The 21,154-nt window shown below is 36.9% G+C and overlaps 1 protein-coding gene across 9 annotated transcripts in view; it reads left to right on the top strand.

The window, feature by feature from the left end:
• Positions 1-21,154, top strand: part of OSBPL9 (oxysterol binding protein like 9) — a 192,109-nt gene that overhangs the window by 120,905 nt on the left and 50,050 nt on the right. For 4 of the 9 annotated variants that reach the window (XM_060624267.2, XM_060624269.2, XM_060624266.2 and 1 more), the window contains one exon: positions 17,527-17,595. The exons of 3 other annotated variants lie outside the window; for them this stretch is intronic. In XM_060624267.2, coding sequence (XP_060480250.1) covers positions 17,527-17,595 — 69 coding nt within the window. Of the gene's footprint in view, positions 1-7,349; positions 7,659-17,526; positions 17,596-21,154 lie in introns of those variants that run through there. 2 more of the 9 variants (XM_060624274.2, XM_060624276.3) reach the window with 2 other exon arrangements.

Genomic DNA, 21,154 nt, shown 5'->3' with positions numbered 1-21,154 from the left:
TGCAAAGTTTTGTGAATTATAGCAGCTTGTCTGGATATCATACAGATGTAAAAAAGGTTTATAATCTTCAGTAAACTAGGACCTATTTTAAAAAAAAAAAACAAAATAAAACTCTTGCAAGCCCAAAATTCCAGTGTTTCAAGTATTATATATATCATGTTATTTAATGTGGGCAAAAATTAAGCTAGGCATAAACTTATTATATTTAAAATTTTATACATCCAAAAGAAAATTGCAAGTTAAATACAAACAAAATACAAAGCAATAAAATCTAAATTAATATTTATTTAATGTGATGAATGATACTGCCTTGTAAAAATGGGTCACTACTTACAATGTGAAAATGGTACTGACTGTTAGGGTATAGAATCTTTTCAAGTTTGACATGTATACACTGCTGTGGATTGTGATAACTGTCATCTTGCCACTTTTCTCTGTTCTGACTACTGGGAAACCTTCATTTGTACATCACATCCTATGAGGTTATTTGACCTTCACTTCACAAAATATGTCATTTTCATAGTCAAGGCTCTTCTGTGACAAGTAGTAGTACTTGGTGCCAAGTTGATCATAAACAAAATGAACAATGAAATAAGTTGGTACCACTTGGATTTAAGGTTGTTACTGAGATGATTCAGTTTGTGGCTATATAGGTTTTATATAGGTTATATAAAAAATGAAAACATAGAAGATTGTGGTAGATACTTTTTTAGATTCCAGTTTAAAAACCTTCATGTAGATGTTTAATTGAGTAGTATAGACCTTTATATTTTTTTACATTTATGCTATAAATTAGTTGATATTTAAAATTTTTTCATACTAAATGGCTTCTGTGATTGTTTGGTCTGAGAAATTGGGCTATAATTGTCCTTGTCTATATTGGTTTATGTAGGCCATTGTAGACTGTATCTTAGGTGGTTATCAAATTGGAATTTCATTGCTACTGTCTTGTAATTTTATAATTTTTGCCCTTTACTGTTCATTCATTATCCATTGGCTTTGATCTCAAGCCCCTAGAAAGGACATGATACCTTGTGTAAGATATGGCTGAGGGGAATAGAGAGGGCTAGTAGAAACCTCACCAGAAATGCCATTGAATCTGTGGGTAAAACCTAATTATACATAAGGAAAATGTGATAGAATTCAGATTGCAAATCATTTTTGAAGCTGAAAAATAACAGAACCATTATAGAGCCATTATGAAGGCTTTTTTCAAAATTAGATACTTCGGTCAATTACATACCTGCCAAATTTTGTATTTAAGGTATAATTTGGGATAGTAGCTGAGAAACTAATCTTTAGTATTAGGATACCTTAATTCTACCCTCTTTTCTGTAATGTCTCATGTGTCTTACTGGGTAGCTACAATTAATAGAAATCTTTTGAGTACTATTCTTAGGTGTTAAGCTACTTCACTTGAAGATTAGTTTTTTGAACATATGTTTCAATTTCTCAGTATATAAGTTTCTGTTTACCAGCATTGTAGTGTTTCTCCTGCTACCTTAGATTTTATTTTTGTATCATGGAGAAAAATAGATGTGTTTTGTTTTTCTCCCTTGAAACTCTTTGTTTCCCAAAGGAAATGATTGCAATATATATGTGTCCACCTTTTCCATAGGTGAAGTGGTATGGAGAAGTAGCCAGTTATTTGTGTTTCCTATAACAAAGAAAAATTTCCCTAAGGGCTGTTTCCATAGTCATTGCAATTACTGAGGGTAGATAATCTCTGGCTCCCAAATTGGCATTTAGGATTCTAGGATTCATGATTTTCTTCAGTTCTATTGTCCAAGCAATGGCCCATCTATCTTAAACTCTTAGGAAACAAAAACAGATGGTCCAGGGGTGCCTGGGTAGCTCAGTCGGTTAAGCATTGACTCTTGATTTCAGCTCAGGTCATGATCTCACAGTGGTGAGATTGAGCCCTGAATCCCAGTGTGGAGCCTGCTTGGGATTCTCTCCCTCCCTTTCCTTCTGTGCCTCCCCTGCGTGCACTAGTGTTTGTGTGCGCTTTCTCTCAAAAAATTTTTTTAAATTAAAACAACAGATGATTCAGTCTTATAGCTGCTGAAGGTCATTCCTTTAACTGCCAGAAATTTATCACAACTGTGTTTTTATGGAAATCTTTTAGAATTTATTATATATTTTCCTGCCTTCTCTGTATAAAAGTAAGGTTTAAAAATTAAAAAAAAATAGTGCATGCTCACTTCAGAACATATGGAGAATACAAAAAAGTTATGCATTTGGTAAATACCACACAGTTAATGTATTCCATGCACTGTACTAGTTATAGAGGATATAATCGTGAATAAGTGCCGTGTTGTCTTTGACTTTACAGAGTTCAGTCTAGTATAAAGTAGAAAATAAAAATAATGAGGATTGAATTTCTCATTAAAAATGAGAATTTCAATTTTAATTGAAATTAAAATAAAATAATGACATAAGTCATGCTTCTAAAAATTTTTTTCAATATGTAGAAGTATATAAAATAAAAGCAGTAGTGTTTCCCACACCCTTTCTTTAGAGATGAACACAGTTTGTTAACTTCCTAATTTTACATAAAGTTGGAGGGCATAAAAGCAGGAGCATTTAAAAAGAAGAGTAATTACATAATACAAAGCCATCTCATCCATTTTGTAGCAAGGAGCTTTGTACTTCTAACCAAATTTGGCAACTCATGTGTCTTTTTTTTTTTAATTTTTTTAATTTTTTTTTTTTTTGAGAGAGAGAGCGCGAGTGAGCATGAGTTGGGGAGGGGCAGAAAGAGAGGGAGACACAGAGTCCGAACAAAGCAGGCTCCAGGCTCCCTGCTGTCAGCACAGAGCCTGACGTGGGGCTCAAACTCACATACCATGAGATCATGACCTGAGCCAAAGTTGGACGCTCAACCGACTGAGCCACCCAGGCACCCCAGCAACTCATGTGTTTTTAATGAAATCTACAAGTTGCAGAATTTTATGTGTAAAAATTGGGGCACTAGTACCTAATATAAGCTTTTAAAATTAAATAGTACTAAAGGGCTCATACAGTAAAACAACAGCCTTCTGTCTCTGCTTTCTCTGTTCTGCTTGCTTTACTTGCCATTTTCAGCCTTTTTAGTTGTTTATACTGCTATTTTCATAGTATAATACCTGGCATTTCATTCATTTAACAGATATTTATTAAGTACCTAATACATGTCAGTCCCTGTGTTAAGAAGATACTAAAGATATATTGGTGAACAAGGCAGTACACTATCATAGCCATTGTGTGGTTTATAAAGGGTGTTTATTCCTAACCTTGAACCAAATAATTCTTCTGTTTGATAATGCACTGAGAATTGCAAATAAAATAAACTTTTGGAACATGGTCACCGTGGTCACGAGATAGTACAGACTGCTTCTACCATATGGCAAGTGGTGTTTCGATTCCATATGACCAAAGTTTCTATGTGGAAATTTGAGACTTTTGGATACTGGTTAAATAGTGGAGCTGCATGTCCTTCTTCCAAGAGTTGTCTCTTAATGTTACCTGTTCCAATCATTTGGCCTGAGTTGCAAAGCAAATTCATAGGTATATATTCATATACTATGAACATAAATGTAATATATACATAAACATAATTGAGCCCTCTAGCAGAATATTTTTGAAAGTAGTGGATGAATTCTGTATGGTTAAAATTTTCTTTTCATCTTAATAGCTGTAGGTAAAATTGGCCTATTTTTTGCTTGACCTCTTGCCATTTGAAAGACCCCCTCACCCTGAATCTTTGTGTTTTTATTTTTCTCAGGTTGTTTTTTGTACTCCTTATTCATCCTATTGTATTCTTCTTTATCTTGAACAAAAACAGAAGTACTAATTTAATCACATAATAGCCTTAGTTATGTAGTTCAAAGATAAGTATTGAAGACTTTTTTTTTATGCATACATTGGAAATCCATTGCTATATATGGGTTTAAGGCATTGGTCCCTTAACTTTCTTCTGAAATAATTTGTAGATTTTTTAAAACTTTTTTTTAATGTTTATTTTTGAGAGAGAGAGAGAGAGAGACAGAGCGTGAGTGGGGGAGGAGCAGAGAGAGAGGGAGACACAGAATCCAAAGCAGGGTCCAGGCTCTGAGCTGTCAGCACAGAGCCCGGCTCCGGGCTCAAACCAACAAACCGTGAGATCATGACCTGAGCTGAAGTTGGATGCTTAACTGACTGAGCCACCCAGGTGCCCCAATTTGTAGATGTTTTAAAAAACAACTTGAGTTGCCAAATTTGCTTATGAGTCCTCTAGTTTCTTGAGATAAAATGGGTCAAGTTGCCCTGTATCACGTAATTATTTTTCATCTTAAATAGTACATCTTTCATGCACATTAACTTTATGCTAGGATTAGGAAAGTGAGAACTATATATAACAAATAGTTATCTCTAGCATGAAACTAGATGAACGGGTAGACTTTGGATTGTAGCTGTGGCCTCTTTAAATGTGTAACTAGAATGTAGAGTTTTATACACACACACACAGTAGAAGAAAACTCAATTGTTTTAAGAGACCATCATAACTCATATATTCTATTGCCATTACCCCTAATCTTAATACTTCAGCTTATTAATAAAAAAAAAACTAATGATAATCAGGTCCACTAAAATCTTACTAGAACTTTACTATTTACCCTATATTGTCAAAAATGATAGTGCATTATATTTTGAAATGACCGATGATGATGATGATGATGATGATGATGATGATGATGGTGGTGGTAGATTTGGAGAACACTTTTTAAAAAAGTGTGACACTTTGATAGACACTGTTAAATATGAAGTCACTGATGACACCATGGGTCTTTCTGTCTAGTTGGGGAGATAAGACATAAGCACATGATGGACCTGGTAAGCAAGAAAGATATAAATAAGTATTATGTCTCTTATGGGGTTAAACAGTACAGTACATAGAATTAGAGATGGAGGCTTTTTTCCCCTGGAGAACTGTTGGATCAGCCAATATTGAATTACATACTTTGGGCTGCTCAAGCACAAAACTGCTAAAGGCAGATATTAAAGGAAAATGTTAAAGGGTGTTAGTGAAAGTTGCTAGACATTGACCTTGTCCATCTGGCAAAATTCATGTATTTTTCTACATCACTGCTTATGGTTTGATATTTATCATACAATTGATGTTTATTTTCATAATCTATTAACATAGAAAATCCATTATTAAGCATTTAATATGTGCCAGGCATATGGCTAAATATTGAAGATATAATGTTGAACCAAATCAGATAGATCCTTGCCTAATTAAGCTTACAGTCTAGTGGTAAACATGAACATTAATGAAAGAATAATGCAAATAGAGCAGTGGTTGGTGGGATTGACTGCTTGAGGGGCTTAAGGGAAATCCTGGGGTGATAGAAATATTCTGTGTCTTAATTGTGGTGATTACATGTATGTATACATTTATCAAAATATGTTGAACTGTACATCTAAAATAGATGTTTTATTTTATGTAAATTATCTCATTTTATATAATTAAAAAGAGTATTTTATGTAATTAAAAAGAGTAACTCAAATACATGTAAAATTATAGCTGTGATAAGTTTTGTAAAGGAGAGTTATAGGGGCCATGAGAACATAATAGGAATTCACATAGGTGGGGAGGATAAGATGATGAATAGCAGTAAATTGAAGATTTGTGTCAAGTGGATAAGTGTAAAAGAAGTAACAGCCTGCTCCAAGGCTATGAACTTGGAAAGTCCATGGCAAATTGAAGAAACTTGAAAAAGGTCATTATGTGAAATGCAAAAAATGAAGGAGTGGAAGGTGTAAAATGGACTAAGGGTGTAAGTAGAGCTAAACTTTGTAAGCCATTGTTAGAGACTGAATTGTATCCTAAGCACATTGGAAAGCAGTTGAAGTTCTTTAATTGGTTGTGGTAGGGGGTGAGGAGGGGGTAATTAAATTGGCTTTGAAAACCAACTACTGTGGCTATAGTGTTAAGACTGAATTGGAGGAGCTAGGGTAGATTCAGGAAGTTTATTGCAAAAGGCCCAGACCTATAACCGAGTGGTGGTAATGGGGAGAGGTGGGCATAATTGAGAATGTATTGGGGAGGTAAAAATGATGGAACTTGATGGATTGAAGGTGGAATGAGAGAGGCAACATGGACTGTCCAGTTTATGGTTTGCATATTAGAGTGGATGGTAGTGGTTATCGTTTACTGATATAGAGGGAGTACTGGAAGACCAGGGTTTTGAAGCATGGATTTGGGAAAAAGAGATTGTGTTTGGTATTGGGCATTTTGGGAAAAAAAATTTACATTAAACTGTACGTATCTTTAACATTGAGTGCAGCAAGCATTTATTGCGCCTTCTGTGCAGGGCACACTATGCTAGTTGTAGGGGATAGCAACAGAGCTAGAAAAATTAAGATGCTTAGGAATTTAGTAGTTGCAGATATATAAATAACCAGAAAGAAAAATAGTAAGGGAAAGAAAAGGAGATTGTCCTCCGGAGCAGTAAGTTAATCATTTATGTCTGTGATTCCCTGCATTTTGGATAATTATCTGTTAAGGTCCTCTAAATTCGAACTTTTGATCTAATTTGAAGTTATGCCATTTAGTTTCTTGAAGCATCTTCACAAGCCACCTACATTCCTTATGGAGCTGTGGCATAACAGCAGGCCTACGATGTTTCCTGTATTAATAAAACAGGCACCCACGCTTTTGTTTACTGATGAAGTATCTTTTCCTCCCCTCAACTCCTTCCCCCCAACCCCCCCCCCCCCACGCGACACAAACAACTTTGCGGAAGTAAGCAAAAGCAGCGAGATGAAACTTGGTTCCACAGCTGCCAGATTTTTAGATAGTAAACTAGAAGTCGGTGGGTGTAGGTGGAGCAGTTTTTCGTCGGTAAGTTCTTCTCCAGTCGCCACGTTATGGGAATTCCTGGGGCTGAAGTTCTCAAGCCAAGCCCAGCTCCCTTGAGCAGTGACCTCCGTTTCCTAAGGAGTGCGTGGGCTCAGCTGGCAGCAGCTGCACGTCTCGAAACATAGGTCCTGCAGCAGGCTTGGGTTCCCAGCTTACAGCCCCCGAGGGGGACCCTGGGCTCCGTGAGGAAGCAGCAGGGGTTGGGTCTGGGCAGGAAGGCAGGGGGGCAGGCTCTCCGGTGCCCACCGCAGCTGCCCGTCCCTCCCGTGAGTAGCCCTCTCCCTCTCGCCTCTCCACCCAAAATTGGCCTAACGGCCAATCATCAGCCGCTCACCTCTTTTACAGCAGGTGACCTATGGCCAATCGCCAGGGGTTTCTTTGCCAGGAGCCGCCAGGGCCAGCCAATCGGTGCGGCCCTTAGGCCCGGGCGGGGGGCGGGGCAAGAATGGGGGGGGGGAACGGTTAAAGGGGTGTCCCGGGGGACTGGCGGAACCTGAGAGGAGAGACTTCACTGCATTCTGGGGGATACGGACTGGGGGAGAGAAAAGGGGTGCTTGGAAGCGGCACCTAGTTCCCTCCTCTGGAGGCACAGAGGGCCGGGGCCTTGGCGAATGGCTTTCTTGCTGGCCACTTGCGGAGTGAGTAGACCCAGAGGGTCTGGGAAAGGGGCCGGCCCCCACTCCTGAGTCCCCGGGGTCCCTGCTGCCTGTCCGGGCCGGGCCGTGGGCGCGAATGTCGCTCTCTCCCCGCCTCCTTTCCGCTGCCCTCTGGGGTGAGTAGGACGACGTGGCCACCGAGGCCCTCTCTTCTCGGGGAGCTCTCCTCACTTCTTCGGCTGAGATGGGTTGGAGGGTGAGGCTAGGGGCTTCTTGTTCCACAGAGAGGTCATTCGCCACCAAACCATACTGGAGGGTATCTCTTCCCCTTTTTCTCATTTCTGTGGAACTCACTTTCCTTTTCGAAAGCTCTCTCAAGATATAAACACAAAAGTTAAGCTTTCTCGTAGTGTGAAAGCTTAATTTTGACCAGCTGCCCATTAATAGAATCTCCAGTTGCAGGCCAAACATTTTATTTTTGGCCCTGTTGTTCTTTTAGCCTGGCCTAGTATTTTTTGTGTGTAATAATTATAGGTGCTATTATTTGTGAGTGGGGGGGAGGGGGAGGGAGTGTTTTTATTCTTATTTGGTAGCTTGTACAAAAAATTAAAAACTTTGGAGTAATGTGGGGTTCTCAGAAAAACTGGAGGTAAAGGTTTAGGTTCTTAGCACAACTCAGTAATGCAAAGTTGAATATAATGAATAGGGTAAAAAGCATGTTTGAATCATGCAATTTTTTCAGCATTCATACCGTACTTCACAAGTATTTTTGTTATGAAAGAGCTGTATTGAGCCAGAAAACTTTTTGCTAATTTGAAGTAACATTTGGTTTTGCTTGTCCGTTAAATTGTTTACTTTTAGCTGTGTTCAGGAAATTAAAAACCAATCAAGTAATTATTTCTACTATTCAGTGGAGAAGTTTAGGCATGTAGTTGCAGTTTTAAGAGCTTTTGTAGTGATATTTAAATTGGAAAATTTCAAACACTGTTTGTGAATCATTTCTCAGAACATTGCCTGTGTTGAATTAAGTGATAAAACACTTTAAGGATTAGGATCATCATCTTTCATCTTCTCAAAAAAAATTTTTTAGCTTTCATTTTTTGTGCAGCTTAGCAAGAGACAACTTAAATAAAATAATATATTACCTTCCCTAACTCAGGGAAAATATAAACCACCAAAACTCAGACTTTTAGTCTGAGAGCTTAAATGAGAAATAAGGAATATCACAGACAAGCCACATCTGTTTCCAAGTGTCCTGAGTTTGGTTTTGACAGAGATGGCATTATGCTTGAAGTGCCTCTCAATAAATACTAAGCTGCAAAGGCTCTTGGTCACATCCATTTTGATATTTCTAAAGTTCTAGGTGGATTTTTTTTTAATGCAAAAAGATTGTATTCAGTAATAATCTAATCACTCAGCCATCCCCAGATGATATGAAGATCATATCAGGGAGTTTAAGTTTGATTCAACCAGGAAGGAGCATCATGATCCAGCCATATTCTGCTGATTGGAAAATCAGGCTGTTGCATGGTGTGCAGTCTGTTGCTTGAGGAAGATAATACCAGGCTTTTATTCTGAAAGCAAATTCTAGGGTATCCCCTGCGATATGTTGAGTTCTATCAGTGCCTAGACTTTGTAGTATGGAATGATAACTGATGTTTATGTGGATTCTATAGAAAAAGACAGTTTTAATGTAGTTAGCCTATTATATTTAGCAAGGTTTTTCAATAAAGATTTAAACAAAGGTTATGTTTGAAAGAATAGTTCTTAGCGTGAATATATAATTAAGCCAACTAAGTCTCCCTAAATATGTTATTTATTTATATCTTAAAGTTTATTTATTTTGAAAGAGCACAGAGGGTGTGGGGGTGATGGTGTGGGGAGTGTGACAGAGGATCCGAAGAGGATCAGCTCTGTGCTGATAGCAGAGAGCATGATGTGGGGCTCCAACTCATTAACGGTGAGATCATGACCTGAGCTTAACCAGATGCTTAACTGACTGAGGCACTGAGGCACCCTGCCCTCTCCCTAAATATTTTAATTAATTGAAGTTCCACCATACATAGGTAATTAGTCATTTAAAGCTGTTTTCCATCTTCCTTATTCATGTCCAGTCACCAGATCCTGTTAAATTTGCGTTAGTAATATCTCTTGGATTTGTCCTTGTTTTCCCACATGATAATGCTTTAATTTAGGCTTTCATCATCTCTTACCTAGACTTTTGCAAAACCTTCTAACTAGTCTTCCCTCTCCTCACATTATTTATCCCTAATCAGATCAGACTCAGCCATTGGTGCTTAAAAATCTGTTTTGAATCCATTTTGCCAAAGTCAGCTGTCTGTCAGGTCCAAGGCCCTTCACAGCCTGGTCCTAATTTATCTCTCTTTAGTCTCAACTTAGCTAGCTGCAGGTGCTCTACCCAAGTTATCCACTCCAGCACTGTGAACTGTTAATTATTTAGAACATGACTTAGCCTCTCAGCTCTTTGTCCTTAAACAGCCTTTCCCTCTTGCTTAGAATTATAATTGCTTAGAATTCTAGCAAGTGATAAACCTCCAGTTCTTCCTTTCACTTACAGCTCACATCTTACTTTTTCTCTGAGGTCTTCCTTCAGACAGAGCCAGTTAGAGTTACTCTTGTCCTTTGTCTGTGTGCCACTATAGCACTTTGTTAATATCTCTGTATTTGAGCCTTCATTGGATTGTATTGTAGATTTTTTTGTTCACATGTCTGATTCTTGCATTACACCCTGACCTCCAGAGGTCAAAGGTCTTTACTCATCTTTGTATCCCCAGGGCCTTTGTCTGTAGTCCAGTGCTTGGCACATAGTAGGTGCTCAATGAATGCTTGTTACATGGTCAAAATATATGACTTAACGATGTCCTAAGTGTGCAAACTCAAACTTAGCTTTATCCCCTGTGAGGTAGAAATATTTCCTAAGTCACCAAGCTCCCTAGTTGCTGCCACTTCTGAGAGACAGGATTAGAGAGAATATTTAGAAACAGTGTTATAAATGGTGAGCAGATTCCTAGGCAAACTCCCTCTGCCCCCCAGTCTGTATGATCTCTGATGTATTTTGAAGAATACTGATTACAGTACCAGCACTAATTAGTTTTATGGTAGTTAGTATCGTAGGAAGTCAGAGTATGTTGCTTGGAGGGGTGAAATTTGAGCTCATTCCAGAAGATTAGGTAATGATTAATTATATTTGCTGTTTTCTGTATTGTCCTTAAAGATGTCCTTTGGAGACCATGATAGTACCTGGCACATAGCATATTCATTGAATATCTGTGTCGTGAAGAAATTGTTCCCAGGTGTGTGTGTGTGTGTGTGAGAGAGAGAGAGAGAGAGAGACAAAGACTTTACATTGGAGTTCATTTATTTCTGAAGACACCTTTAAGAACTTTGCTTCTTTGCTATATTTTATCACCTCATTTTGTTTTTTCCAAAATGTGCCACTTTAGTCAACTTATTCTGCTTACTCCATTGTTTCTTTGCATTCTCTGCATTCCAAAGCATGTTTTAAAATCTGGTTACATTGGTCTTACTCAGTTTCAAGGTTATACTAAATGATAGTCTGCTTGTATTTTAACATTCTTTGTTGTATTGTGCAGGACTTGGCTGCAGTTGGAACCTACAAGTTCTTATTGTCTTTATTTAAACGAAATTAATTTTTTATAAAAGTAAATAAGTGGACTCCAGGTTTTTCCAGTGCAGAAGGGTTATTTACTCACTTGATGAACATGCTTATTTACCTGGAGATACTGGCTTTACAGGCTCCTAGAGTTGGAAGGGATCTTAATGTTTTAACACAACCTCTACCTATTTTTATAGTGGAAAAAACAGTTTCAGAGAAGCCAAAGGACTAGCCCAAGGTCACAGTTAGAGACTAGATTAACTAGGCCTAGAGTCCTATGATTCTTGCTCTTTTGACTATAGAGAGAACCAGAGTGCTAACCTGCTGCTGTTCTCCATCCTTTGCTCTCCTACCTCCCCAAACCCTAGTAATTTTTCCGGTTAAGCCACTAATTTTGATTTCTTTTCAGATTCAGCATCTGAATCTGAAAAACATGTTCTCCTTCCAGAGCATATTGTCCCTCATTTGGCCTCCTTCTCTTTATAGCCTCTCTATGCTTATGCTAGCCCCTGAGTCTAAGGATGCCTTTTCTGGTTATTTTCCATTTTCCTGCAGATTGATTCTTTGCCCTTCTCTGCTCTTTGCTCAGGAAGGCTGACCTTTACAGCCTGTGTCACCTGAGGCTCTTTTTCCTTTGGATTCTGGTTGGGGTTAGCCAGTGGGAATGGGAGGTAGTGACAGATGATGGAAGGAGGAAAAGAGAGAGCTCTTGGGGTCTTTATTCCTCTTGCTACTCTGTTTTGATGCATTTCTGGCAGTGGCTATGGACTATGTTAGAGTGTCCTTTGATTAGCTCCTCCTCCAGTTCATCCTAGGTAATGTTTCCTTCCTTGTTCCTTTAGGCTTGAGGTGGTGAAGGCTTCCTGCTGTTCCTCGTTCCTGGGTCCAGCATCCCTTGTTAGTTTACTTAACCCTGCTCTCATTTCTATAGCCCCATCATTGAAGAGACGTTCAAATACTCCATTTCATTATGATGTTTCCTGCCTCTGGCCACTGCTATAATACTTTCCCCCTCACATGTCAGTCCAAATCTTGTACTTCACAGTGCTACGTCTGTGAAACCTTTCTTATCCTCTCAACTTTCCCCTCTGATCTCTTAGCACTTTTCTCATAACACTTATTTTACCACGTTTGAATCAATTATTTGTAGACAGATGTTTATCTTCTCTTACAGATTTGAAACTCTTAGGGCACGGTCTACGTCTGATTCATCTTGGCATCTAGCACAGTGCCATAGTCAAAAAAGATACCCAATGAATAAATCATTATTGTAACACTGAATTCCAACCCTAGAACGGTATAGGTTTCCTCAGCTTTTTGAAATTAGAGTGTTCTTATGAAATCTTTCCTAAGTCAAAATGGTGTAAAGTGAAGAAGCAATTACCATAAATTTAAGTGGAAAGATTTCTGAAGGATCTTAGACCCTAAAAATAACCTCTCAGACTTTTCTGACACTTTAGGTCGTCTTGCTAATGGATGCTCAAGAAATTTAGATAAAGCACAAATGCTCACAGGTACAGTTCAAGCTGTGGCAGCATAATGGCTGAGATGCTGAGTGTAGTTCCCAGAGAAGGAGCTTGGTGGTGCCATTCTTGATTGTGGTATTTGCTGCCTCTAACAGCTTGCTGCAAAACAAATGTTGAATGCTGTTTTTGCTTTGTGCCTTTTTTCATAAAAGCAGATATCCTCTTCAGATATCTTTTGGTTAGTGAAAATAAGTACTGATGAAGGTCTTTTGTGAAAGCAAAGTGGTAAGGTGGACTTTTGAAAGATCAGGGGATACCTGCATGTGTAAAACTGCTTGTGAGAAGATTTGGCATGAGAAGAATGAGGTTTTAGAGGGGTAAGTCAGTTGTCATTGCCTGGTCTTGTTTTTTGTTTGTTTTTATTTTTAGTTTATTTATTTTGAGAGAGCATGTGGGTTCATGAATTGGGGGTGGGGCAGAGAGAGAGGTAGAGAATCCCAAGCAGCTCTGCACTGCCATTGGAGAGCCCGACACAGGGTTTGATCCCACGGACCAAACCATGAGATCATGACCTGAGCCGACACCAAGAATTGGATGCTCAATCAGCTGAGCCACCCAGGTGCCCCTGCCTGGTCTTGTTTTTTGTACTGCCTGTATAATACAGTGTCTTATCTGTTACTTCTTTTTTTTATTTAAGAAGTTTTACCTAGCCATAAAAAAGCCAGCTTCCGTTCTTGTAAAATAATAAATCCTTTAGAGTAAACAAGTTATTTATGCTTTTTTCATGATACGCTGATTTATAATTTCTTTGATTACTTTTTATGTTTAAATGCTAACAGGTAGGGACATTTCAGAATTCCTTCATTTGCAAAATTTTTATTGAGCACCTCTACAAACCAAGCACTGGCCTTGGATACAGTTGAGAACAACACTGAGTCCTGTCCTGATATATTCTAGTTATGTTTTAGACCATCTTGATAGATTTGTGACCACAATTAAACTAAATTAGGGTAATTTTCTATGACACTTTTAACAGCTTTAGCAAAAACTGAACCTGTTAGTTCTGTTTAATGTTCACTGGCAGCTAAAATGAGATATACAAAAACTGCTTTGGCATATATGATTTTTAAGGGATATATGCCAAACCAATTACAGTATTTATTCTTTTTCAGTGTTGTTCTTCTATTTTTGTTTGGTTGGTTTATGTGAGATTTAAGCCTTTTAGTACTTGTCTGTTGGTCTGACTAGTTCATCATTTAGCTCCTGTTAGATATTGTTTCATTTTCAGTGTGTTATGTTTTGCCATACAGAGAGATCCGGGTTTGTTAGAGGAATATATCAAGTTTTGTTTTTGAAAACATTTCATAATCAAAATTTCAACAACTATTATGCTGTGAGAATTCTGCAGTTATTTCAAAAATTGACCTACTAAAATACCCAGGTTAAGGATTCATGTGTTTGAATATGAGTTTCTGTTAGTTATGCTTAGAGCAAATAGCCAGTATTTACCTAAAACTTTCATTTCTGTGGGCCCTTAACAATAGTGAGACTTTTTTGCTTTCCAGAATGCTGTTAAACCGCATGCTAGGTAGTAGTCTGAGGTTGGGGAAAGGAAGAATGTATTTTTTCCATCTCATACTAGTCACTCAGAGCTTATATAAATCTTGGAATGAGTTAACCTGTGACTTGTAAGAAAGAGATGGCCAATAGCCTGACAGCTAGTGTGTGAAAAGAAAAGCTTTGGCTGATTGCCACCATCACATGGTCAAACAGGGCTTTGTTAGAGGGAGTGATGTAGTGGGTGTTTTTGTCTTTCATGAGTTTGCTTTCTTGAATGTTGAGTTATTATGTTATTGGCAGGAAGGATGTAGAAAAAAATAGGTATTCTGCTTTGTTTTACTGGCTATTTTTCTTCTTGACATTTATTTCAACATACTGTTGATTGCTAATTTTTTAGTGCCCTCCCCCTTTTTTTTTTGCTAGTTTGTGCTTTTGATCTGTAAATGATGTTACAAATCTGTTATGCTACATTTTGCTTGGAAAGGTGTACCTGAGCAGCTGTATTGTCAAATTTACTCTCAAGACATTTTACACATTTATAGATAATTGTAAGAGAATAATTTTGCAAGCTAAAACAGTAATAAAACTTTTGAAAAATATTTATAAACCTGCAGTTTCCAAATATTTTTACATGTTTTTGAACTAAAATAAATATATACTTATTTTTAATAATCAGAGACAAGTGAATGTATAAACTAAAAACTATACCAGTCCCTGTCTCAAATACCCCCTTTCCTTAATCCCCATCCCCGGTAATAATACGTGATGTATTTCATGTGTTTTGTTACTTGCATTTTATTTCAGAGGGGAATATGTGTATAAATAAGATAACTTTTAAAAAATGTAGCTTTTATATTATTTACGTCTCCATTTAGCTAGCATAAGGTAAGCACCCAGTTAATGTTAATTACCTTGAGTTACGTTAAAGCCTTACTTCTGTAATTGGCTTTCTACATTGAGAGCCTTTAACCTCGTTTTTCATTTAAAACAATGTTTTAAGTAATTTGCTGCATTCTGACAACTCAGAGGCAATCTCACACACTTTCCAGGAGGCTAGCTACATTCTTTATAGAGAAGGAGCCCATACAATTTATTGTCCAGACTGGAACACTTTTGAGATTGAAGGAGGCTGCTAATAATTTTTTTCTGAGACAACAGGCATAATAAACATTGATTACCCCAGACGAACTAGGATATGTGGTCATCCTATTCATAAACTTCAGGTTTTTATTTGTTGTATTTAGTTTTGACAGGACTTTTTATATGACTTTATTGAATAAATTGAGAGAACTCTTGGAAAAACAAGCTATCAATGATTTAAAAACAGAGGAAAATGGTGCAAATCCCAAACCTCTTTTGTGCAGTTGTAACCAAGTCATTTTATGCAGTCAATATTAGTGTTTTCTTCTGTAAGTTCTTAGGTTACATATAGGGTCAGCATTAGATGAAGAGATCATGAAGAATAAGCAGTTGTGCTAAGAGTTATGATTCAAGTTCATGAATTTTGACACCAGTGTCTGTACATAATTCCTGTTTGACAAAGGAGTTCTCTTTCCCAACTGTATGAGCAATTCACGTTTGCTTTGTGGTGTATATATTTTTTAAACAGAAACTTAATACTATGCATAAGCCATTTTTTTAAACTTAAAAGTGATTCCTTTTTTAAAGAGCTGATGTACTTTCAAAAATCAGTTTATTTTATGGTGAAAAAGGCTTTCTCTATGTTGTTTGACTCTTTGTGACCACAATAATAATTCAGTACAATTTACCTTTTATGATTCAGGCTTAATACCCAATACTTTCCTGAAAATCTCATATGGAATTTTTTTTCTGATCTATTTTCTATAACTGTATTTTATGACTTGTTTTGTGTATTGCTCATATCTTTATTACTATTATATTCAGAATTTATCAACTTACTGTGTTCCTTTTTTAAAGGAACATTAAATACAATTTCACTTAGGCTTATATCCTTTTTTGATTATGGGTCTCTTAAAATTGCATATGTTTTATGGTATTATCGGGTTATTAATCAGTTTTGTTTTTATCAAATATTCATTGAGTGCCCTCTTTATGTTAGGCACTAGTTAGGCCCTGGAGATAATGAATCCTGGTTATTTATGATTCCAGATTGTGAAGAGGAAGTGGAAAACTTACTGCTGTGTTACTTTGCAGATTCTTTCATTTCATTTATCCAACAACTTTAAATCGTTTGTTATTATGCCCATCTCTAGATGAGAAAATGGCAGTGGGGAAAGTAGCTTGGCCAGATCATACAGGTAATTGGTTAGGAAGTTGCAGATTCAGGATTTAAAACTAGATCAGTCTGACCTTAAAGCTTGTGCCCATTTTAGCTACCTCAAGCTCCTTCAGGCAGTTTTTCTAGTACATTTTAGTGCTCTTATGCCATGAATTCTTTTCAGACATTATTGTGATTTAAGAGAAAAGTTTAACGGGTTAAAGTCAAAGGACTGGGTTGAAATCCCAATTAAAGAAAACTCCTGCCTCATGACTTGGGTAAATGCTTATAAAAATAGGGTTAATGTCTGTCTACCTTACTGTCTTGTGATAATCAAATGAGAAAACTTATAAAGTATCTACCAGAGGACCTAATACTGTGAAAAGATTTTAATATAGTACATCCATGGTGAATCCATGGTGTTAGAACTACAGAAAAAAACCTTATAGGATATTCTTGGGGTACCTAGCAGTGCTGGTAAGTTAACTATAGCTACCATGTTGATAAAAGAGAACTTGCTCTGGAGGCTTAGGTTATCAGAACATTGACTTAAATGGAAGATAGCGTGAAGTTACAGTGGAGGAAAGTATTTAGTAATAGGCTCAGTTTTATTGACAGTTTTGAATTGATAATCTTCACTCCAAATGAATTGATAGTGGAGTAGTCTTTAGGATTAAAAATAGAAATTCTTGCCCTCAGAAATTCCTTTAGGTGAGGTGAATAAACCACAGAGACAGTAGGGATTATAAATGTTTTCAGGTTTTCAGCAATCCAAGAAAATCACAGAGTAGTATACTTGACATAAAATCATAATCTGATTAATATTTCTGGTTTCTTTAGTATACTATTTTCATCATTAAGCCAACTTTTAAGTCATTTGATAAGGAGACAAAATGGTGTCATTTCTCAAAAAACTTAATTTGTTAATAAATTTCTAAGGAACAGAAAAGCCATTAAGTTTGGCATAAAATATTCTTTTTTTTTTTTTTTTAATTTGCCACTTGCTGCTCACGTACCTACTTTTCCTCTGAATATTCAGTTACAGGTTTTTCTCTTATTATTCCTTTACTTAATTATTGATGTCAGACTCACAGCATGGTAAAGTAACTTTCTATTCTCTCTTTTCCTTACTTTTATGGAAGATCAGTACCACACTTGCTTTTTTCCAGTCTTCTGGTATCTCTCCAGTTCTTGAATTTTCAAAAATAATTGTAAGTGATTGAATTGTAAGTATGCTCTATACTTCTTTCATTGGATGAAAGCCTATCTGTGATGCATGTCATCTCAAATTGCTAATTGTGAACTTAAACTTTCCAAATACTCTCATATTTTATCAAAACGACATTTCTGCAAAGTTTGCATTATTTTAATTATCAGGTGTGTATTTTGCTAATTTTTAAAAAATCATCTACTTTTGTCTGGATTCATGTTGTGTTTTTTGTTTTTGTTTTTTTTTCATTAGGAGGCTTGTTTTCTTTGGTGTTTTTCCTTTGTTAAATTTTTAAGCTGCTACTCCCCTTTACAATTCTACTGTTGATAACTTATTCTGTTTTCTTGTTATTCTGAAGTTTTCTGTGAGATTTACATGGTCTGATTTCTCTAATATATTTTCCTTTTCTCTTTTTGCAACATATATTTATTATATACTATTCCTATATAAGAGAAAGCAGAGTATAGAGTACTTAGTCCTTTATGTTTTTGCTGTAAAATAAGATTTGATATGAAAATAATTACTCATTTGTTAATTTCACAGTGTTATTTATTCAGCCATAGCCCTTCCTGTTCTGTGTTAATCTCCTCCGTTCCTCAGATTACTCATGACTTTCTTATTTCCTGATTCTGACCTCAACAAGACCTTTAACCACCTTTTACCACCTTTACCTCCACTGTTCATTACTCTTCCTCTGTTACCAGGAATTACTTTAAAAGCTCTTAACTGCCTGCCTCAAAAATTGCCTCCTGTACTATTTTACTAAAAGAGTACCTCTACAAAGCAGTTACCGTTCATATGTACTTCAGTTTTAAGGACGTCCTTGTAATACTTTTTTTTTAAATGGAGGTGAAGCATTTGGTTATGTGTGTGTATAAATAGTGTTTAATGGCCCCAACTGAAGTCATTAATAGGAATTCATTTAATTTTGCTGACATTTGTTAGCTTTGAAGTGCTTTCTGAGAAGAGAAGTGATGCTATTCAATATAAATATTAGGAAGATAGTAGGAAGTACTTACATACAGCTCTGAGGCAGTCTGATGTTCTTCTGGCAGTCTAGATATTATTTTTGAAATTGGGCCAAATGTTTCTTTATATATTTTAAACTGAATATATAGATCTTGGCTGGTGGCGAATCATGTGTTACTCTTCTTTAAAAGTCTTGATTTTATAGCTTCCTTTATTAGCAAAGGATTCTTTTTTGTTGTTGTGATTTTTGTTTTTAAAATGTTTATTCATTCATTTTGAGAAAGAGAATAGGGAAAGGGCAGAGAGGGAGAGAGAAAGAATCTCAACCAGACTTCACACTGCCAGCGCAGAGCCTGATGCAGTGCTCGAAACCCCAAACTGTGAGATCATGCCCTCCGCCGAAACCAAGAGTTGGGCACTTAACCAACTGAGCCACCCAGATGCCCCTATTAGCAAAGTATTCTTGAAAACTAGACTGTTTTGTTTTTAGTATATTTGCCACATAAAGGGGCTTTTTTTTCCCTTTTTACGTTGATTTCTAATTTTATGGATGTATGTAACTTGCAGGTTTCGTTTCTTTTGTTCCAATTTAATTTCTTTTACATCACAGATCATTTGCCTTTACTTCTCTGTAATAGTTGTGTTTAATTTAAACTTTAGGTTCACCTGGGTGGCTCAGTCGGTTGCCTGTCTGACTTCGGCTCAGGTCATGATCTCATAGTTCCTGAGTTCGAACCTTGCATCGAGCTCTGTGCTGACAGCTTAGAGCCTGCAGCCTGCTTCAGATTCTGTTTCCCTCTTTCTCTGCCCCTCCCCCACTAACGTTTTGTCTCTCTCCATCTCTCAAAAATGAATAAATGTTAAAAAAAAAAAATTGAAACTTTAAATGAATTCACACAGAAGTCATCAAATGAGAACTATGGCTCATCAATATAGTAAATTAGGGAGCAGCAACCTCTTTGGTCCTGACTGCCAAAAGTGCAACAAAACCACTTTGGTCACTGCTAAAGGACAAAAGGGAAGAAAAGAAAGACCTGAAGTGAAGAAGGGAGTGAGGGGGTAGGCAAAGGGGAGGATGAAGACAACAGAAAGGCAAGAGGAATCTTAGGGAGGAAGGGGAGTGGAGTAGACCCTTGTCAAGGCATCAGTAGCTGCCAGATGCTGCAGTCAGTGCCACACACATTTATTCAAGGCTGAACTATCCCTGAGGGTATAGTATTGAATGAGTGGTACATCTGCTTGACCCAGCCAGCTTGTTCTCAAGAGTTATAAGATGCCCCTGTAAGAAATATGAAGTCACACGCTGTCTTAAAGGATCTGCTCTGTTTGTTCTTAGTTCTTTTGAAGAAAGACCATTCTCAACATGGTGTAAAGGGCTATATATTCTGATAATTTGTTTTAAAACAAAATTCCATTAAAAAGGACATGAATAAGTGTAGGGTCTTATTGTAAATGTTGAATAGAAAGAGGAATAGTTATGACTTAAAGGGAATTTTTATGAAATAGTATATGTTAGGAGGTAACGAGTTCCTTGTCTGTTGAGATATTTAAAGACTAGAAGACTTTTTTTTTTTTTTTACATTTATTTTTGAGCAACAGAGTGAGACAAAGTGTGAACGGGGGAGGGGCAGAGAGAGGAGGAGACACAGAATCTGAAGCAGGCTCCAGGCTCTGAGCAAGCGGTCAGCACAGAGCCTGATGCAGGGCTCGAACCCACGAACTGTGAGATCATGGCCTGAGCCGAAGTAGGACGCTCAACCGACTGAGCCACCCAGGGGCCCCTAGAAGATTTTCAAAGACATTGTAAAAGTAACTTCAGGTGGGAGGTTTTAGAGATGGCTTTGTTTCTGTGTACTTACTGTAAGTCACAATACATAGTAACAACTTGGTATTTTCTTCTAGTGTGAGGAAGCAGTTTAATTACTATCAGTTGTCCATGTTGATAAATGTGTGCATGTTGTTTTATTGATTGCAGATTGGGCAACTATACATTTTCTGTTTAAGTACATTAGAGATGTATGGATTACTGTGCAAGGAAGTTTAGGCTAGTGCTGGGCTTTTACGCTAATAACTCTTGTTATAAACCTCCTATTATACATTACATAAAAATAGATTGGTGAGTAGATCTTTGACTTGGATGTTACGACGTGTGGAGTTTATTCTGAGGTTAAAGGAATGTTGTGGAGGACTATCTAGAGGCAGGTCTAAGAAGAGAGCCAGGTTGAGGTTCTATGATTATAGCAACATCAAAGGATTGTTTTTTAAGAATTAATTTAGGTGGGTTTTAGATCTCAGTAATTTAAATCCAGTTTGTTTCTATTTACGGAAGGATTTTTAATCAGATTTGTTCAAAATAATATGTTAATTACATTTTGGATTCAAAAGAGGGAAAATTCTTAAAAGTTACATTTTCTAATTATTTAGATGCTTTTACCTTTTATTTATGACTATGCCATTAACCTTTCCAATATTTAGCAAGCATAATGTATTTTACTGATTTTTAACTGGATCTTATACTTACGTTAATGGCGGTTATGTTCTATTGCTGTGTGAAACAAAAACTAAGCCAAGCAGTTCTAATTTTTCTGTGG

This window comes from Panthera onca, chromosome C1 (assembly GCF_046562875.1).
Source record: "Panthera onca isolate mPanOnc1 chromosome C1, mPanOnc1 haplotype 2, whole genome shotgun sequence".
Taxonomy (NCBI): domain Eukaryota; kingdom Metazoa; phylum Chordata; class Mammalia; order Carnivora; family Felidae; genus Panthera; species Panthera onca.
The sequence above is the reverse complement of the archived record's forward strand: the minus strand, read 5'-3'. Positions and strand labels throughout refer to the sequence as shown.